The 20,117-nt window shown below is 41.1% G+C and overlaps 1 protein-coding gene across 3 annotated transcripts in view; it reads right to left on the bottom strand.

The window, feature by feature from the left end:
- Positions 1–20,117, bottom strand: part of LOC119012681 (glutamate receptor ionotropic, kainate 2-like) — a 77,715-nt gene that overhangs the window by 35,636 nt on the left and 21,962 nt on the right. For 2 of the 3 annotated variants that reach the window (XM_037086707.1, XM_037086708.1), the window contains 5 exons: positions 12,563–12,730; positions 10,625–10,888; positions 7,971–8,152; positions 5,602–5,655; positions 2,931–3,104 (listed from right to left, as the gene is read on the bottom strand). In XM_037086707.1, coding sequence (XP_036942602.1) covers positions 2,931–3,104; positions 5,602–5,655; positions 7,971–8,152; positions 10,625–10,888; positions 12,563–12,730 — 842 coding nt within the window. The remainder of the gene's footprint in view (positions 1–2,930; positions 3,105–5,601; positions 5,656–7,970; positions 8,153–10,624; positions 10,889–12,562; positions 12,731–20,117) is intronic. The other variant, XM_037086709.1, reaches the window with a different exon arrangement.

Raw genomic sequence — 20,117 nt, 5'->3', positions numbered from 1 at the left:
CAAAGTGTCTTGCATAATCTCAGAAGTAGCTGCTGATGGGAAGGAAAAAGAAATTAGTCGCATTTGCTCAGATTTACTGGTTCAGAAGTATCCTCGTGTGTTTTTCCAGTGCATTTAGCCTGTGTAACACCAACACGCCGTTTTAACTGTGTCCCATGTGAACCAGCTCCATCGTGTCATACATATTACGCAAATAACTGCTCTCTATTAATAACAGAGTCATTATTTTTGAGCTATTACACCAGAATTTTCAATTGCGTCGAGGACTACCAGCCCTCTGTTGTGGTAATTATAGCTCACTGAGATGTAGACATTAATGAAATGATGCAAATGTAGAAAATATCTGGCCCTTAGTGAGTAGCTCAACTGGGATGCTGTTTTTTTTTTCTTTTCTTTTTCTCTCTTCTCCTCAATTAAATCCAAGGATATACTTAGCTCAGTGAATGGGGATTTAAAAGAATTCAAATTACAACAAAACATTAAAAACCAAATATCTCATTAGCTGCAAGCGGCAATTATGCACAGGCGAGACAAATCCATCTATCCATCTATCTATCCATCTTTCCATTCATTCATCCATCCATCCATCCATCCACCTACCTACCAATCTTGCGGTGGGGTGACTAACTGCTGTTAATTCACATGAAGGAGAGATGGAGGGTTACAACAATTTGAGCTCCTAATTACTCTGGGGATGCGGTTCAAGTGTTGACACAAACAGACGAGATCACCCGCACTTGCACGTCGGCACACAAATGAACTGAACTAATAAGCATCCTCCCCTTGTTATCATGCATCCCTCCACGTCAGAGATACCCCTGACAAACAGAGTTAAGAGCGGCAGAGACCGAACGTGTTTGTGGCCGCAAGCCTGCCTGGACCGAGGAGGGACTCCTCATTATGCAGCCTTTCCATGAGACAACACTCGGCCTCACCCAGGGCACAGAGTGTCACTGTGATTATACACTGCCCTGCATTAATGCGAGCCTTGTGGCGTGAGAAAACATTGCATGCACCTCTCGGTGCTTGGAACGTCCTCCCATCCCCCCTTCTCTTCCTCATCAGCCCTCCGCCCGCTGTTGCCACAATCTCACCTTCCCCATCCCGCTCACCCCCCTCCCAATCTCAGTCAATCAATCCTTCATGAAATCACAAGGTGACACGGACGGCGTTGTCCTGGTAACCACTGCTATACAACTGTTGCCTGGTCACCAAGCGCAAACAAGCCCAGAGCCCAGCAAGGCTTCAGTGTTGCAGAGGGAAGAAGAAGGTATGAAAGGAGAGGAAATAAAAGGCTGGAGGGAGGGTCGGGGGTGGAAGGTCAAACACTGACCGCTGCAGCCCTCTCTTGCTTTCACTTAACAATGCCCCTCAAGGTGGTTTCTCATCCCGCTGTAACATTATACGTCAGGCAGATCTTACAAATCCATTATTTGAGATACAGAGAAATCTTGAAACGCAAATAGAGGCTATTTTTTAAATCACAAGCAAAACTGTTTCTCCATTATCTGCTCATTAAAACATTAAAAATGACAATGTTTTTATTCTCAGGCTGCTATTTCTTCAGTCACTCATTATAAGGAATCCTCTTAGGGGTGAAACACTCTAAAGAATAAAACACATCAGAGCCGGGATTCATAAATAGAGCACTCTAATGAAGTACTTTATCAAGCTTGCATGAGCCTCCGGACTTATTATTTATTATTCAACGATGGTTCTAGTCCAGTGAAATATGTCAATATGTACTATAGGATCTGACAAAATGATTCATGCAACGCAATTAATCAATTCAACATTCTCCACTAATGTCCATTAATTTCCGGTGGAGGAAAAAAAAGCACAAGTGCTTTAACCTTGTTGTGCGTTGCATTAATCTTTTTGCTCTGCATGACGAAAGGGAGGCACACGCTTTAGTTTGAGGGAACTAAAATGTAATATTTCTATATTTGCAGCATGTTCCTGGCAACTCTTGAAAGTAAAGTGTGGTACATTTACACAGCTGAGTAAAGAAAAGAACGCATTGATTTCTATTGCTGCAATGCATTTCCATCTTTCATCACATGTAAGTGCAAATTAAGGCTGTGACAGATACATGAATAGACACCATGCACCATTCAAAAGGCTTGTCCCTCACTCTTTGATGTAAAGACACTCCTTTCATTACACCAATTTCAGATACCCGATCTCAAATCTGGCAAGAAGCAAGAAAAGGCAGGCTGAAAGATGGAGGGAAAAAAAAGGTGTTTGTCAGCGAGGAAGGTGTTGCGCAGGAGGTGGAGAAAATTGACTGTTTACAACAACAAACCCGAAGAAGGACCTTGAATGTCCATGATGAGCTCCATTCCCTTTTTCACTTTCAAATCACCTTATCCCATGCTTTTTTGGACGCCATCCTAAAAAACCAAGGCCATAATTTCCATCCAATTTGTTCCCTCTCTCTGCATGAGCACTGACAGATTGTCATATTTTGGCCACGCTCCCAGAGGAGAGTTGTGAGAGGCAGGAGGGCAGATAAACGGCTATTACCATTCACACCGGCTCATTACTGAGCATTTAGACCCAGGAGCACCAACCCAAAGGCTCCACGCAGAGGGCGTTCATGCTGCTCATGCGCCCACCCCGGGAGCTCTGCACCACGGAACTTGTGATTGACAACTGCTGCTCGTTCATTTTCCTCTAAAAATTATTGTGTATTTCAAAGCATTGATTTTTCTTTTTCAATCTACAGTCACCTAGCTTCATAAAGATCATTCTAGATTAACACAAGTGCCTGCAGCATAAAACCCTGAGAGGTGCTGTTGAATTACATATGGCTTCCGATTGATCCGGTCATATGGACACACAAGGATGAAGTGCAGCTATAAGCGTGTTTTTGCAAACACAGCATAACATATGCATTGCGTCAGCAGTATAAGAAGTGTTGGGCTTACCGTCATGAATCCATCCAGCAGGCCTGAGTCCGGTTTGGGCGGGGCTTGTAGGCGCTCCATTGACCACTTCTCGATGATCGACGACACCTGAGTGTTTTCTGTGTTGAGGATGCGGAACCCCGTCATGTTGACTCCACTGTAACGATACGGTTCCATGTCGAGGGCAAAAAGGTCCTGGATGCATGAAGGTGACAGTCAGAAATGCAGAGACACTTCATTTTGTTCTCTTAGGGCTGCAACTCATTTACATTGTTAATTAATTGGGATAATTTTGTTGTCTGGTCTCTAAAATGCTGGGAAACCAGTGTTTTCTCAGTCAAATCCAAGATGACTTTGTCAAATGTCTTATTTTGTCCACAAACCCGAAGATATTCAATTTACTGTCATGACGGAGTAAAGAAACCAGAAAAATGTGAATATTCAACAATGTACATCTCTGTCGCCAGTACTCATTCGGGTGTATAGCTGTTATTAATAATTATTGTCATTATAGATTAATTTGCCAATTATTTTCATGACTAACAGATGATTCATTGTTTAGTTCGGTGTGTCTTAAACTTTATACACTGTGTACCACCTCAACAAATGTTAGGCTGTCCAAGTACCACCATTATGACCAACTTTAAAATATAGCAACGTAAGATCTACTCAACCCATATGGTTACTGTTTTACTGTTACTGCATCATTTGTTGCTAATGTTAGCCAGTGGACGCTAAAGTAGCCATTAGCACTCATGATCGCTTCTTTGTCAACAACTTCAGGTTGAACAGGGCTGTTCAAAATGTTCCCCTTCAGCACTGCACCTCTATTCCTGATAGTTCACATTTAGTTTTCTACTTTTAATTTCACCTCGGCTTATTTTGCCATCACAGTTTGACTTATGCTCGTAACAAATCATGGATGATGTATTTAGGCACATGAAAATGACTATCTAAGAAGCTACAATGAAAATACTACAGGATTCCTAAAATTCAGCAGTATTTTGATAGTACATGTTTTCTGGATTCTTCTGGGCACCACTAGAAGAAGACTGCATACCACTTTTGCTCCTTGCGACACAGTTTGACAACAGTGGGTTGCTCATCACAATGTCCCAGAGCCAAAGGGAATTCTTCAAATTGCTTTTTTTGTCCAAACAACAGACCAAAATCCCTAAACTCTTCATTTACTATCAAAATGTACAGTAAATGCAGCAAATCCTTATATTTATGAAGCGGGAGCCAACAAATGTTTGCTTAAAAGAATTACTTCAACGAATAGCAAGATAGTTGTGATTCCTTTTTTTTCTATTTGATGGTTGCAGCTCTGTTTGAGTGGCGGCTTTAGCAAAAGAAGAGCAGAGGAGCGCCCACTGAAGGTTTTTCAGGGGTTATTTTATTTCATGCTGAGGCAGTAGCTTTGATTAAGGCAAGGCTTTCAAGGTTACAGGCAGGCTTTTGGTGGACTGCCATCTATCATGTGGAAGTGAAAGGACAACCCAATTGTCCTGCATACAGCATGTCTGGCATCTCACCAGGCAGATGTCTCTGGGATGCAGCAACACAGTTGACAGAGCAACAGCAGGTGATGGACGCAGAATGGGGGCGCCACGGTCAATGTTTGCTGTCCTATTCCGAGAGCAGCATGGATGGCTTAGTACCAGTGTACAGCGGCTTTGGCCGGCACAGCGGCCTCCAACCTGCCAAACACTGGCTGATGTTAAAGTAGGCATGTTTCCACCCCGACAAGCAGCAGCATGCCACTGAAACAGCCCCATAATCACTATTCTCTTCCCTTTCCCAATGACATACCTGCTGTCACTCACTCCCCCTTTCATCTAGCCAGGTTCTTATGTGGATGAACAAGGGGTAGTTACGTGTCCTGTGCACCCGTAAATGTCTGCTTTAGTTCAGTTTTTGTCCAACCTTTTCCCTCAGCCTTTCAGAGCATGCCATTTGTTTGTTATATAATGGACCAAATGGGTGACAGTCTCATTTGCTGAGGGCTGTTATCAGAGCTCTCAGTCTTCTGTTCTCCATGGCTCAGTGAAGATGCACTGCTGTTCATCAGCGGCGTGGCAAGTAATCTTTGTAGAGGCTAGATCAAAGAACTTTGGAAAACTTCAATCGCTGCCAGAGTCGGAATAAAATATATCCAAGTGCTTTGGTTTTCCTACACGCGGGGTTGTAGACGGGCAGGTGGGTCGAAAAGGTTGGCGCAGAGTTAACAAAATGAACGAATGAAAGAAGAAGTTTCAAAACTGATATTTTAAAAATGCAAAGAGTGTATTTATAATCAACTGCATGACAATGAGTCGGCTTTTGAACACCGTCTATTTCCATCAGTGCACACTCAGGTTGTAGCTCAGGTTCAAAAAGCTTCACACAAAACGAAAAATAATGGCGTGTTTTTCTTCGACTGCCTCCTGGTTCAGTCACATTTAATTTTGTTCTCAGAGAAGAAAAACGGCTGTCAGACACTCAGACAGATGGATGTATTTTTTGCCTCGCAAGAAGGCCAAAACATGTGATTGTGTGAGATGTGATGAAAAGAAAACAGTTCAAACCGTACACATGCATTGTCAAGTGGACGGTGCTGTGCATAAAAAAAACAAACAAAAGCATAATAAAACAACATTGTATATAATTGCATTTTGACGACATAAAAAATAAGAGGTGCCAGAGTACTCACCAGGGTGGTAAAAATATAATGGTAGTACTCAGTCATCATACCCATGGCCAGTGCCTACAGGGAGAAAAGAACAGTAACTAGAAATCAAAGATTTATACCTTTATGAGCCCATTACTCTATTACTTTCATTCAGATCATAATTTTGCTTTAAAAGAACTTGCACAGTCACTCTGATACTGAAATCTCTTCCCTGACCAGGAAGGCAGGTGAGAGAGAAAAAGTTTCAAACAACTTTGTATTAAATTCAAATTAAATAATCAAACAATGAAAACATATATTGACTTATTATTACACAAACACATGGTATGACATCATCTAATCCCCAGCCCCCCTCCAAAAAAGCAGGAGAAATCTATTCTGAAATATGAATGAAAAGGAGCGGACAACAACATCTTACAACAGCTCAAATGACACATCTAAAGCTACTTTTTCCTGTTGTGAAAAAGGAGGATTTTTAAGTAGATATTTTTCGCACAACATGTGTTGTTTGTACTGATGTGATGTTGTTTATTTCACAGCTCCCGCTTGATGTGAAAAGGCAAAAATAAAAAAGAAATAAACATTCTGATGTCCTTGTTATTTTCTGTGAGCGCACTATTACGGCTCTTCACAGGCAAGAAAACATTGTGGCCGTAACGAATCCAGGGAAGAGACACCGAATTGAGCTGTTGACACAGCTTCGTGGCAGCTACAAAGTATATTCAACATCAATAAATAATCATTCTTGTTGCTTCCCTTTCGACTCATGGCTGTATAGAGAAGTCAAGCAGCGCAATATGCTTCTGAGAAGACTTCAATTCAATAAGAACCCCCCTCCATTCTCATAAATAATGTGCCCCTGTTAAATGAATTTAACATGCCTGTGAGCAGAATTAGACTTTCTAATTAAAAAACCTTTATTGTCCAATGGAGAGCATCCATTATGACGGGTCAGTGGGAGAGATCTAATATTTTACAGGGAGATTAAAGATGCACAGAGCAGAACGTAGGTATCTGAAGCATTTGCTTCAATGCTTAAAGAAGGAGAGAATGGGAACACATAGGAGCTTGTTGATTTAGTGCACATTCATAATGAATGAACTATGAGTGTATTTATTGAGCACTGAGTCTGTGTTTCTGTGAGGGTAAATAATGTACATTTCAGGTTTGTTCAGTTCAGGAAGCGCTATGATGCAATTACGTGTCGACAAATGTAACAGACTGTTCAAATAAATAAACTTAACTACTTCAATAAGTGAGCAGTTAAAGGTGGATGTGGAGCCACAAATATTGTTGTTGTTCAATATTGATAAAATAGACGTCATGAAATCAATGATTATTTGAATAAGTTACGCAAAATATATAAATAAACTAATTGTGTGAAATAATTGAAGGAATTCTTAAAACTCAACATATCAGTGTAAAATGTTATTTAATAGTTATCTTTATTAACATTTTTATTTTGTTATAGGCAGTTTATCAAAAAAGAAAAATCCTTTTCAGGATTGTATTTACATCATATGATGCTTTCATTTTTCATAATGTTTTCAAAAATTAACCCTTCAAAATATAAGTACAAATTATTAACTTAAGTAAAGCTATTTTAATTACCAGCACACGGAGACAGTAACTAATGTTAACAATGTTAGAGACTCTGGGCTTCTTGATCTTTTCACAAGTAGAATCAAAACATAGCTGAGGTAGCCTAACTGGGAGTCACCTGGCTAACGATAGCCGCTGAGGTTAACACTGCGTCGTCACTGGCGCCAAGTTAATAAACCAACCTCAGTCAGTTAGCAGGCTGGGTGGGCTGCATGTGTAGCATTCTTAAGATAGGTGAATGGAAGATGTTTCTCTCTGTGTCCGTGTACTGTCTTAGCGGCTTTGTAAGTGATTCAAAATTACTTTGACATTAACATTACGTTGGCTAATATGTGCTTATTGGCTAAATCTGGCGGCAGCTGCCGAGCTTGCTGTGGAAACACTTTTCATGAAGTGACATTGAATAGTGTTGCGAGGAAAACTGCTATTATGACATAAAGACAGACATTTGAATAAACTCTGATAAAAAAATCTATTATCATAACTACTAAAAGAATAAGAACACTCTACACACTAATAATGACTTCACTTTTTCTAAATTATTTCCCAAATTAACCATATATTTGGGAAATTATATATACTTATGCACATTCACACACACACATATATACATACACACACATACACTTATAGCTATGTAACACAATTTTTAATTCCGTTTCAAATTTGAATTTTTCATGTATCTCTTCATTTAATATTAATCACTGTGGGGCGCCATAAATAGACCCCAGGCTCTGTTTTTGAAAGCACTCTAATGAACTATCGTGGCTCATTAGCTGAGCCCATACCTGCTTTAGGATCCAGGCAGCCATCTCATGTCCACAATCAAAGATGACATGGAACTCCTTTGCCTTCTTCATCTCCTTCAGAAGTGGCTTGGCGTCCTTGGTCTCTGTGGGCAGCTGTCGGATCTTCAAACGAATGTTGTATCGTGACGGTGCCTTGATCAGCTCCTGCAGTCGAATGAGACCTGCAGACAAAGAGGATACATATAGCGTGAAAAAGGAATTTTAAAGATGCTGCAACATTATGTGCTTGATCTGCTGCCATTTCGAAGCATCTCTTATTCTGAAGAGGCCACAAAAAAAAAGAAAAAACAAAAAGCAGGATGCAGGTTTTTTTCTCAGCAGAAAAAGGCTCATATGCATGCCTTCCTAATCCACAGTCTATTGATCCTCCTACTCATGCTTGGCAGGCAAACAGACTGCTACAGACCTATCAAGAGAATTTAACACCAACCCAGCACATTGCACTCTTTTATACCAGAAGCACAAAATGGAAAGAGCCTCGATCTGCACCCGCCTACAGAAACTTCCAATCCCACAGAAGCCTCCCAAATGTTGATCCACTCGCGTCTTCCATGATACCGTACAGCACCATGGAATAGGTTCAATTTTATCCTGATGGAAAGCCGTGGTCAATCCTCTCTCTCTCTCTCTCTTACACACTCACTCACTCATTCACACACACACACACACACACACACACACACACACACACACACGCGCGCGCTTAAGACGCACTCTGATGAGAGAGCCTCTGTTTGCCCAGCTCGTACTTGCCCCTAGGGAGCCTGATGCCGCTGTCACATATTGAGCTACAATCTTCACCTTTCATTTCTCGACCACACGCTCAGGTAGAAAGCTCTCCGGGAGATACTGTGATGAGATTACAATGAGTTTCTCCCTCAGTAAAGAACTTCAGAGTACAGGGATGAAAGAGGCTGGATTGATGGGAGAGATGATTACTTGTCATGGGTATAAAAATGGATGGAGCAGCCCGGCTAGTTTGAGAGGGAACTGGAGAGATAGGACTTTCTTTTTCTTTCCGTGGAACCACTTTAAGATAGCTCAGCCTATTTTTTATTTTGAAATGAAGTGCTGGGTGAGCAGTTTAATGGTCTTACTGTGAGTGGGACTGGGTCTCCCTGAAGCCTATGGAAAGATTGGTGTGAAATAGGAACATGCAGGTCTTGTTGTGAAAAGTGGCATTGGAGGGAGGAATACTGAACCTCCTAGAGCTTTCCGCAGGTAATCCCAATAGATCCCTACTCTAGGGCATGTCAGCGTCTCCCTGTTTTTGTTCATACCGACACTTTGGGAGGTGTTAAGCAAGAAAAAAGAATCTGTCAAGGGAGCTCAACATTTGGGAAACACTGTCAGTGTAGATGTTTGTGGGCTCTGGCTAATGCCTTCAGACTTTCCCCCTGGATCCTCTAACGGCTGTGTGTGAATATTTTATCCCCTCCGATAGTTTTTCCTGCCAGCCGTCAGATAGGCTCCAATCAGCTGCGTGGGGCCCTGGAGCATGAAGCTGTGTGATTACAGCCTGGGACCAGGTGGAAGGGGTGGGGGAAGCAACGCGGCTATGCAGCTGTCACACTTTCCAGGGCGTCAGGTGTGCTGCAGCAGAAACGCTCCACCGTGGAGGCCCAAGCCGCTCCTCGCTGACAGAGAGCAAGGCGAGAGGTCACATTTTGGCAACGTGCTGGAGCAGTTTGCTAGGGGAACGAGGGTGTTAACATTCTGAGCTCGGAGGCAGGAAGTGACGCGAGTTCAAGGAGATGAGTAAGAATAACGTGGCAAGTGGGACGAGTCATAGGGAGGTTAACGTACGGGTGCTAACATGCATGTATGCAACAGATGTGGAAGTTGAGATGCTGGAGGAATAAAATGAAACTGTGACAATGATGGTTTTTAAAGGAACAGAATGGGGCTCAAATTCCACCACCAGGCACCATTTAGGATGTCATCTACAAAATGATATTCACTCACTCAGTAGGGAGTGAATTCATTATTCAATCTGTCTAAAATTTCAACCTCCTTTCAACTTTATCTAATTTACTTACATTAACTTGTCAACCACATCATGCCAAACAGCTCATAAATTGCGAATGAGCATTTGAATATCGTTATATTCTCTGCGCCGGTTACATTTTACCTCGTAAAAATATCCCGCACTCCCGCTAAAATACAGCTCGTCTTTTTAAAATGCATATTATGAGCCTCTCCACAAAGTCACAGCATAGATGAAATGGCTCGCAGACACATTTGATGGCCACCCTCAGAGATCAAGTGTCTCTGTGTGTTATTAATGGCTGTTGTCAGCCCCCACATACTACAGTTCTGCATGGCATTAATCTGAAGAGACATTGGGTCATTCTGGGTAATGTGTTTTTTTTTTCTAAGCTGCTGCTCACTCTTCTGGAAGACTGACATGGGCAGCACCTGCAGGACTGAGGCAGAACAGTAAGCTATTGATTTCTGAATTAACTTGACAGGTTACAAAGCACTCACTGAACTCTGAGCAGCAGTGCTGCTTTTTGTCGCTCACCTGGTACCTCTTGTTTTTCTGGACAATCTAAGCAGTGGAGGCTGCATGTTGCAAACATTATTATGCTGATCATGCACAACTGGAAGATGAAGACAGACACCAACTGTACCTGTACCTGTGCTGTCGTCATACACCACAGTGACGGTTCTCCACTTGAAGAAGTGCACCAGGTCGAGGATGGCTCTGCTGAGGGAGGAGAAGTCGGGGTACAGGCTGACATAGTACGAGTCCCTGTTGTCGGACACTTGATGCTTCCACTTGGTCTGGATGTGGGGCACTCCCAAAGCGTTGCATATGGACTGGACGGCATTGGCTGACGAGCTGTGTGAGGGGCCAAAAATGGCCGCCACCCCGAGAGAAAGCTGATCACATGCTGATAAGTTAGAAAGAGTGAGAAGCACCAAGTCAGTGTAATGGGTTTCGAAAAATGTCACTGTTTGTATTATTTTTTGTTGTGCTGTCTTCTGCCCACATATCACCCCAAGCAAACAATAATACCCATTTTATATTGGACAAAAATCCCTCCAACTCGGGCTTTTGTATTCAGGGGGAAAGGGTACAATTGCCATTCAGTCCCACATCAAATGCCTCTACAGTAGTCATTGTTATCTATTGGCTCCAGCACCGATCTGCAGTTATGGAAATACAACGCCTAATTTTAGTCCCTTTTCCAGCGACATGCTATGATGTGCACTGAAGTTAAGGATACGTTTTTGTTTCCATCCGTCTCATTCAAGCAGCATGATTAACTTTGGAGGGTTAACTGGAGGCTTGCAAAGAAATCTCCACAAAGTACCTTTAGTGTGAATAACAATCTGTGGCAAGGACACTTTTCAGCCTTTTCCCCTCTCGTTTCCGTTTGGTAAATTCTTTATCTTAGCAATTTAACGTCTAGCCTTCATGGACATTTTGATAATACAGACTGTAATGGTGTTTATACATATGCTGTCAATCAAATTGACATAACGGCAGTGACTACAATCACTGTCTTGTACACTCATCCCCTTTTCCTTTTAGAATAAACAATGAATAATTTACTATTACTATAATGAGCAGTAAATTGAGATTTCAGACACTTATTTATCATCCTCATTGTGTGCTGTGGTAAATTCTGCATCTATCAAATGTTACACGTCACATTAGGTAATGTAAAACTAGTGTCAAAGCCATGCGCACTACATTTTGATGTCACTATACAGTAGACTGCAGTACTGTAAATTGACTTCCCATATGGAACTGTAATGTCTGATATACTGTATGCCTGCATATCAAGAGTGATGCTACCAAATGTTACCTGTAAGGTAATATTTGATTGTGACATACACACATCCTTGGATATCTCGATAATACATAGCCCCATAGGCAAATTTAAAGAATTTATAAGAAAATGTGTATCTGTAAAATGTTTATATGGTATTATATGCTGCGGCCATACAGGTTAACAATATAAATCAAATATGTAAAGATGTGAGTTTATAACACAGATGAATGTGTGTACATGATATTGTAAGTGTATATATAAGTATTGTTTGTATTTTACACATTTATACAAATACATACAACATATTTTCAATGTACAAATAATTGTACAGGTACAATATATGCCAAAATATATAATTTAAATCCATAAACATACATATGTGTATGAGTCAGACATATATGTCAATATATCAAATTTCTAACAGGTATCAAATATGGTTTGTATAGACATTTCATGTATTACATTTGCACATAGGTTCAAGTGTTTAGTTCCAATCTTTGGTTTTTGTCACTTCACATAATCTGAGAGCTGTTACACCAAACAGTCAGTGTCAAACATTAAAAATCATTTGATGAAATTTGTTTTGGATGTATTACATTTTTTCTGTTTATTATGGATGAATTTTCATGTCACACTGAATGTTCATGTTGTTGGTTTTTTTGTTTTATATAATTGGAGTAGTTTCAATTTCCTTACATCATCTATTTCTTCATTTACATCATGGTTTGTTGCAACTAAAATGATAGCAAATCATGCATTCATGGTGCATACTTTCCCTTTACTCACCTTTCCTGGAGGCCTCGAAGCTGTCGAAGATGTTTATTCTCTGGATGTCATAGGTCAGCGTAGTGTTGGGGAGCAAGGTGCGGTTCCTGTTGATTGTGTTCAAGGCAAATTTAAAGGCTAGTTCCTCTGCTCCAGAGGGGCCGCTCTCAATGGATTCAAATATTCCTCCTGAGGGTCGATAGAATAAAATAAAAAAAAACACTCAGCCAAGATGAAAGACCTCTGAAAAAGCCACTTCTTTCTCCTGTAATTGCAATAGATTCTGTAACAAATTTGACATTCAAGTAAATGATTGATACGATGCAGGCAACCAGAGCCCCAGCAGTGCTATCAATATCAACACTTCACTGTTTGTACTCTCATAGTATCGATGGCATGGTGTTTACTTGACACAGCTCAGTCACAGAATGTCATGAAACTGATTTCCAGCTCAGATTAGTCCATCAGATCTCATCTGATTTGTATTCTGTGGCAGTCGTCAGTGTAATTATAGGCAATTAGTTATGAAGGGAGGTGAGTTCAGGGGTGGGTGCCCTTCTTTAACTTCCTCACTCAGCCTTGACAGGAAGGTTCACTCTTCCATTTTGTCCCATTGATTTCAAAGATTCTCAACTTAGAAGAGAGCAAAAAAATAGTGCAGGGAGCAGGAAAACGAATTCAAAATTGAGAAAGAGAAAATTAGAGCAATGGGAAAATCGGAAACACTTAAAGTGGTATAAAAAGGGCACCAAGAACAGACAGACAGAGAAAGTGAAGGAGAACGCCAATCATTAAACCTCAGAAATTGAGATGAAACATCAGGGATTTTTGAAATTACTCGAAACATTTCAGATTGTTAATTCTACATCATATTTCTCTGTTACTTTTGCTAGTTTTCAATGTAAAAGCATCCTGATGGGAGTTTCAAGCTGTGCCTGCCTGAGAAATCTCATTGCCTTTGAGATGTATGTGAATCACACCTCGTGACGGCCAATAACTGACGAAGGAATAAGCCTCGACACAACAAAAACAAACAATACACGCCGTTTCACCACATCGCGCTAGCCAGACAATATAATTACCACCACAAAGTAAGGTGTTGTCAACTTAAAACAGCTCCCTTCAGACCTGTCAATTACTCTGAGCTGAACAAAAACGTTTAAGGCTCCAGATGGTCCATCAATATGGTTCAGAATCCTAAAACAAAAGGAGGCAACGTTCAAACCTGCCCATGTGTCTCATTTCAAGATTGTGTCAGGAAATCATTTACCTGCATTCACTGACAATGTTTGTCAAATCTTTTCAGCACACGCTTAATCTAAATGAATTAGCATGATGTACTGTGTATCAACCTGGTAATGTAGAATGTAAATTATTAAGTATAATTCCTATCATGAAAGTATAGCTGATAAATATAAAAAAAAAATGTACAATAAGAAGCCAACTTTCTTTCATTGGCTTAAAGGAGCAACATGGAACTTTTGTTTTTAGTTGAATCTGGCGACCCCTGTGGTTGGACCACCTGAAAGAAAGACGCCTCACATTCTGCAAAGCTGTTTGCAGGATGCACGACGCAGAGGTTATATATCTATTTATATGTATAAATGATAACTGTAATATGACAACAGTGAAACAAATTCAAATTTACAACTACAATAACTACACAGAAATATGGAATCCTCCTTACTAATTGTTTGCTTATCTGGGTGATAAAGAGGCATCATTATTAAGACTGTTTCAAAACCAGTTAAAGTAGGGGGCAGTATACACCTTTAAAGATGGCTTTCAATCCACCAATAAACATAGAGAAGAGGAAAGAGAAGTAGGAGTTACTTCTATTTAAAAAACAGAAATGCTAACTCAAGTGAAGGTATTGTAGAAGCGGGTAATTAGCAGTTTTACCTGCTAGAATTCCTATCATGCATCCCTGATTCCAAGTCAGTGGAGTCAGTGAGGATGATTACAGTATTTTCACTCATCCATTATTAGAATGATGAAGTCTTGTTGTAGTTGATGCAATATTGTGGGGTTTGTAGCATATTCAAGTTTTACACAGAACATTTCTATGTCAAACAGCTGAAACAGCTGTAGAGTCCAGCAACTACTCTCAACTTTCACAGTAAACATAACAGAAAAGAAAAAGAAAAGAGAAAACGACACCCACGTTTGCAGGGCTACGACACCTTTGAGGATGGACTAAATCATGAGAAAAGCTTTACAGAAATCGAACTTAAAAGAGAATGGATGAGGGAGGGAAAAGATGAAAGGGAGGTTGTGAGAGCAGCTCTGAGAAAACACTCCCTGCGTCCAGAGCTCGGCTCAGTAGTCTGTCCACGCCTCCCGTCCTCTCTGAGGACAGAGAGTCAGTTTGACGAAATCCTGAAAACTGAAGAAAAAAAGTTTAAAGCCTGTTTATCGATTCAATTACAGAGAGAGTGAGGGGGAAAAGTGAGACGGAAAGAGAAAAAGACAGGGAGAGTGACGCATTTCTAAAAGAGAGGAGAACGAGAGGGAGAGCTGTGCAATAATGGGCGCCGACACTATAAATAGCATCTGACCATGGCAGGGAGGGACGGAAAAGAAGTGCAGGAGGGCAAAGAAGATGTCATTAACTTAGGGGAGCGAGCTTTATCACTGTCACCATCATATGTTGTGGTTCCTTGGTTTACTTTATTGGATTTCCTTGTATATAAAGTCCAGCGGAGAATTGAAGGAGATGACTTGGAAAAGAGAAAGACGCCACAGTGTTAGAACTTGAGTACATATTTTGTGCTTCACCGTAATTGAGTGAGCTGTAATGAGTTTCTCATGTGTTGGTCTCCCCCCCCCCCACCCCCCCGTAGTACCACGATGTGATGTTAACATGCTGCTATTCGTGGCATTTCATCTCACTGAAATAGCATATTAATCTTCAAAGGGACGAATACCCGAGAATCACCATTAAAGATGATTGGAATCATGTCAGTCTGACCTAATAGATAATTATGACTCTATTGCCCTGAGGGAGCAGCCGGAGCTCCACAGGCCCGCTCAACCAGTGTGAAAATGAGCGTGAGGGTATTAAGTTATGCTCATCAGATTTTCCTCGGCATACTGTATGCATTGGACACGGCGGTTTGAAAGAAATCCTACACCTTTGAGTACACAGGCGAGCGGGAACATTAAATTAAGCCCGCAGAGGGTTACATTCAATATTTCCAAAGGAGATGTCAAGCTTTAGATTTCACTGCAAGATGATATGTTGAAGATGAAGCGGTTATTGTCTGATTTAAAAGGTGTAATATGTAAGAATTTAGGTTCAAAACGTTCAAAAATGTACTGAATTATCAACAAATTGAAAAACGTGTTGGTGTTATGTCACAGGTCTGTCTGCATTGTGTTGAAGAGCGCTAAAGTTAGCATGCTAGCCAACTAGCTCATGTAAGCCTCTTCCTCCCAGGGGTCCAGAGCCTCCTCCCCTGGCTAACTGAGCAAACAAGCCAACAGCAGCTACAGTCAGGGATGTATAATAAAGACAGTTAGTATCAGTTAGCACTACACTGATGATATGCTAACCCGTATGAATTCAGGGTTGCCAACTCTTACGTGTTGCACCTTTATATGAAAATGATTATTATTGAGGGGACCAGTAACAAATATTTGTTGCCAGTGTACATTTGCAGTAAAATAAAAACTATAGTGTCAAGACATTGAATAACCTGTGACAAAATGTAATAAAGTACAATTTACTCAAGAGCTATACAATTTCAAGGACTCAGTTTACTTTCTTGTGATAATGAGTAATGTATGTAATCCATTACTGAGATGCCTTTTTTCAAATGAATAATCTGTTGCTGTAAGAATTTTCTCTATATTCTCCTGTTGATTTTGTTTCCAAATTACCTTTTAATAACAGTTATCTTAGTTTCTTTAAAAGTAGCATTACCCAACACGGCCTTACTTCAGTATCTAAATTTTCTGCTACTATGTACTTTCCCTTCGTTCGCTGCACATTTATTTGATTACTTTAGTTACTAGTTACAGATTCTAGTCACAAGCTCAGATTACCCAGCTCTGACGGACTGTGATTTGTAACCAATCAGACTGAATCAGTGTTGTGTACTTGAAAATGAGTTTAACTAAATGGCATTCTGACAACAGAAAACACAAATACCCAGAAAAACTGATGACAAGCTACAACAATTAATTAATTAACTGATTACTTGTCAACTATTAAATCAATTGCCATCCATTTTGAAGTTCGATTAACTGGACTGAGAAACAAGAAGAATTCAGTGATTCAGTTTGGTGGACAGAACAAAGCATTTGAAAGAAATGGTAATAACCATTAGTTGCTGTCTTGGCTAAATATCCGATCCTGTAATATCCCTATGATATGAATGTATCTTGCTTATAGTCTAATAACACTCATAACACTCAGGCCACATCATCTATCTATCTATCCATCCTCCTCTCCCTTCTCCGGCGTCGTGGTCCATCTGATTGCAGGTGTGTGAGTTACGGCCAAGATAATCAGCACGTGTGTGAATTATGGAGCCGCCATCATTGGGACTGGTGTGAATTATCGCACTGATGAAAGCTCTGAGTGAGTTATGAGCTGGATAATCACCCTGACGAGAAAACAGGCCTGCTGATCTGAGTGTCTTAGTGTGTGTGCGTGTGTGTGAGAAAGAGAGAGAGAGAGAGAGAGAGAGAGAGAGAGAGAAAGTGGAAATGAAAAGGCATTGCGGAAGGGCGTCTCCTCTATGTAAATTTGACTCCCTTTTATATGTTTGTGCACAGTTAATCAAAGTGTGTTCTGGGTTTAACATTACAAAGTAACTTGGCTTCATTAAGGACAGAGATTAACCTTGGAGATCATGTAGCGGCCATCAAAATGTCTTTCTGTAAAATGTAATCCACTGTTCACGTGTTTTATGCTTTAAGGATAATGAGTTGGATATTACCTGTCTGATTTAGACTTGTTTAATCTATTATGTTCTTTATGAGAGAGCTGTTTTATGATTTCTGTCTTTGTCGGATTTTGTTTAAGTGAGCCCAATCAGACAAACTCCGATAAATCATGTTGACGTGGAAATAAAGTATTACATTTTGAACTCCCAAGTTTTCTGAGAAGTCAGTTCACCGTCAGTACCAGCAAAGACAATTTATTTACAACTAAAAGAAAGCTGTTACTTACAGAACTATGAATGAAAACATAATTAGCCCTCTCTGCTCAAGGATGCTCTTGTACTCTGGGAGATGGGACTCAGATATGTTGCCATGGTGACTCATACATCTATGCTATGGCTGAGAGACATCGGCAGTTTTGGAATGTGAGCAGCTGATTGGTGGAGGAAGAGCATTGTGATAGTAGTGCATACAGCCTGTCTCTGTGACTAATGACCAGCAGCGCAGCTGCAGGATAGCGGCGAGCTGCGGGGAGGCTGCCATAGCAACCAGCTAGCAACACTGTCGCTAAGGCGAGTGGCCCAGGTATGAAGTCAGTTAGGCTTCAAGACCTCGACACACCACACCCCAACACCCTGGCCTGTTTCTGTCTCCCCCAGTCTTTCAGCCGCTGAGCATCGGTGTTCAGAGCCAACAGGCAGGAGGCAAAAAGTGATGGAAATGCTCCGTAAATATCCCCGAAATTCCCAGTGGGAGCGCTCCCTGACATGTTTGGCGGTGAATGGGACATGATGCATGAAGGCCTGCAGAGAGTCGCCGCCCCTGGTCATTAATCTGAAGCTCCCCTTGCGGTGGACTGACCTTCCTACGTTGCACAAGGGCCAATTCTCCTTCTCCCCGAAGATTCCCCAGAAATGTGACCACGGGCACTGGATAAATCCACTGTGCAGGATGCTCGCAAGGGCTACGATATCACACAAACAAGCTATCATCAATGCAGCCTGTAAAGGAAATGAAGTCCTGGCGTTTGACCTTATTTCTAATAAAAGAAAGAACATTAGTGTATTCTATTGTATTCTACGTGTATGGGCAGAGCCAAACACTGCTTTAATACCACTGCAGAGGTGATATATCAGTGTATTATTTCACCAGCTACATCTTCTCCGGCTGTGGCTTGAAGATAACATCATATAGAGCCTTGGTTTTGTAAGAGAAAGATAAGAAAAGCAGTAAATTTTGTTAATAGAGGCACATTTTCTAAGAGGATACATGATAGCAATCTTGGTTGAGCCTTGTAAACTTATTTAGGAGTCAAAACTGAAAAATAAGAGTAAATTACTTGTATTTGTCAGATGTGCTTGTACAATTTCCCATCAATGACTAGAGTAAGAAATCAGGTGTTATACAGCATGTTAGACTAAGCTATAAAGGCTATGAAAAAGGAACCACTACCAGAGAAAAGCAGATGAAACCATAAATCAAATGAGCACAATAAAAAGCGGGTCAGCCATCAATCAATAGCTTAATCAATCACTCTGTTGGAGTTATGGTAACGGAACATGAAACCGTTAGAAAGCAGCTTACGCGAACAGCAGTTTAGCTCCTGTTATCCGACTTGTTTGGCTTGTTGTGTGTTTTTTCCACTAGAATAGAATCACTCCTGTCACCCTAAAGCCTCCTGACACTGGACAAGACTGTCACCTGCCACCGCTGGACGCTAAGCCTCGGGGCTGACTCATGCACTTGAATACGAGCACGAGTACGGCCGCAATCACACACACCCTTAAGATTGAGCCTAAGCAAACGTGTCAGGTAAGAAACAACTGAGACCGGGGGAAAACGTGAGCGACGTGAGAATATAAAGCCGGCGCCCGCAGCATTCAGAGGTAACCAGGTTCAGCTGCACTCGGGGTGATGATCATCTATACCATCACCAAAAGTTCAGTCTCATCAATCTCTTATAATGAGCACACATACAGTCTTCAATTAGAGATGTGTGCCACCACCCTCGTCCCTGACCCAACTCCAAGTGGGAAACCAGTGATCATATAACATCTATTAATTCTGAGCGCTGGCAACAGATGTGCTAATTTGCCAGACTCTCTCTATTCATAATAATGTGCCAGCTCCCTCCTCAAAATATGTGCTAATTTGCAAGGGCTCATTGTGGATGTGCTAAACTACCGGCTGACATTTTGTGTGCTAATTTGTCAAGCAGGGACCCCTTTTGGTACTAATTGTGCCAAACTGTGAGTACACTTCCACGGGCCTTGAATCGCTGAAGTCCCAAATGACTTCTGTCTGCTCGCAGTTTCCAACCTCTCCACCGCTCTCAAACTGTGAATGCAACTGAAAAGAAACACGACCGAGAGAAATAAAGATGTGGAAGTGCACACGCACACGCGCACATTACACGGACGCACACGAACACATTTCACCGAAACTCTTGAGATTAGACGAGCTCCTTAAAGAAACGCAGCTCGAGTCAAATGCTGCAGCGCCTCTGTAGTATTATCAAACACACGCACACACAAAAACACACACACACACACACACACTCTAAAGAACTAACAGATTGTTCCTGAGATTTGAAAAAAGCTTTTTACAGAAACATGAGGTCACAACTACAGCTCTTCATGCGGCATGTGTTGTATTGAAGTTAATTATTTTCCACTACCTGCTCAGA

This window comes from Acanthopagrus latus, chromosome 22 (assembly GCF_904848185.1).
Source record: "Acanthopagrus latus isolate v.2019 chromosome 22, fAcaLat1.1, whole genome shotgun sequence".
Classification (NCBI taxonomy): Eukaryota; Metazoa; Chordata; class Actinopteri; order Spariformes; family Sparidae; genus Acanthopagrus; species Acanthopagrus latus.
Note: the sequence above shows the minus strand (reverse complement) of the source record. Positions and strands in the feature narration are given on the sequence as shown.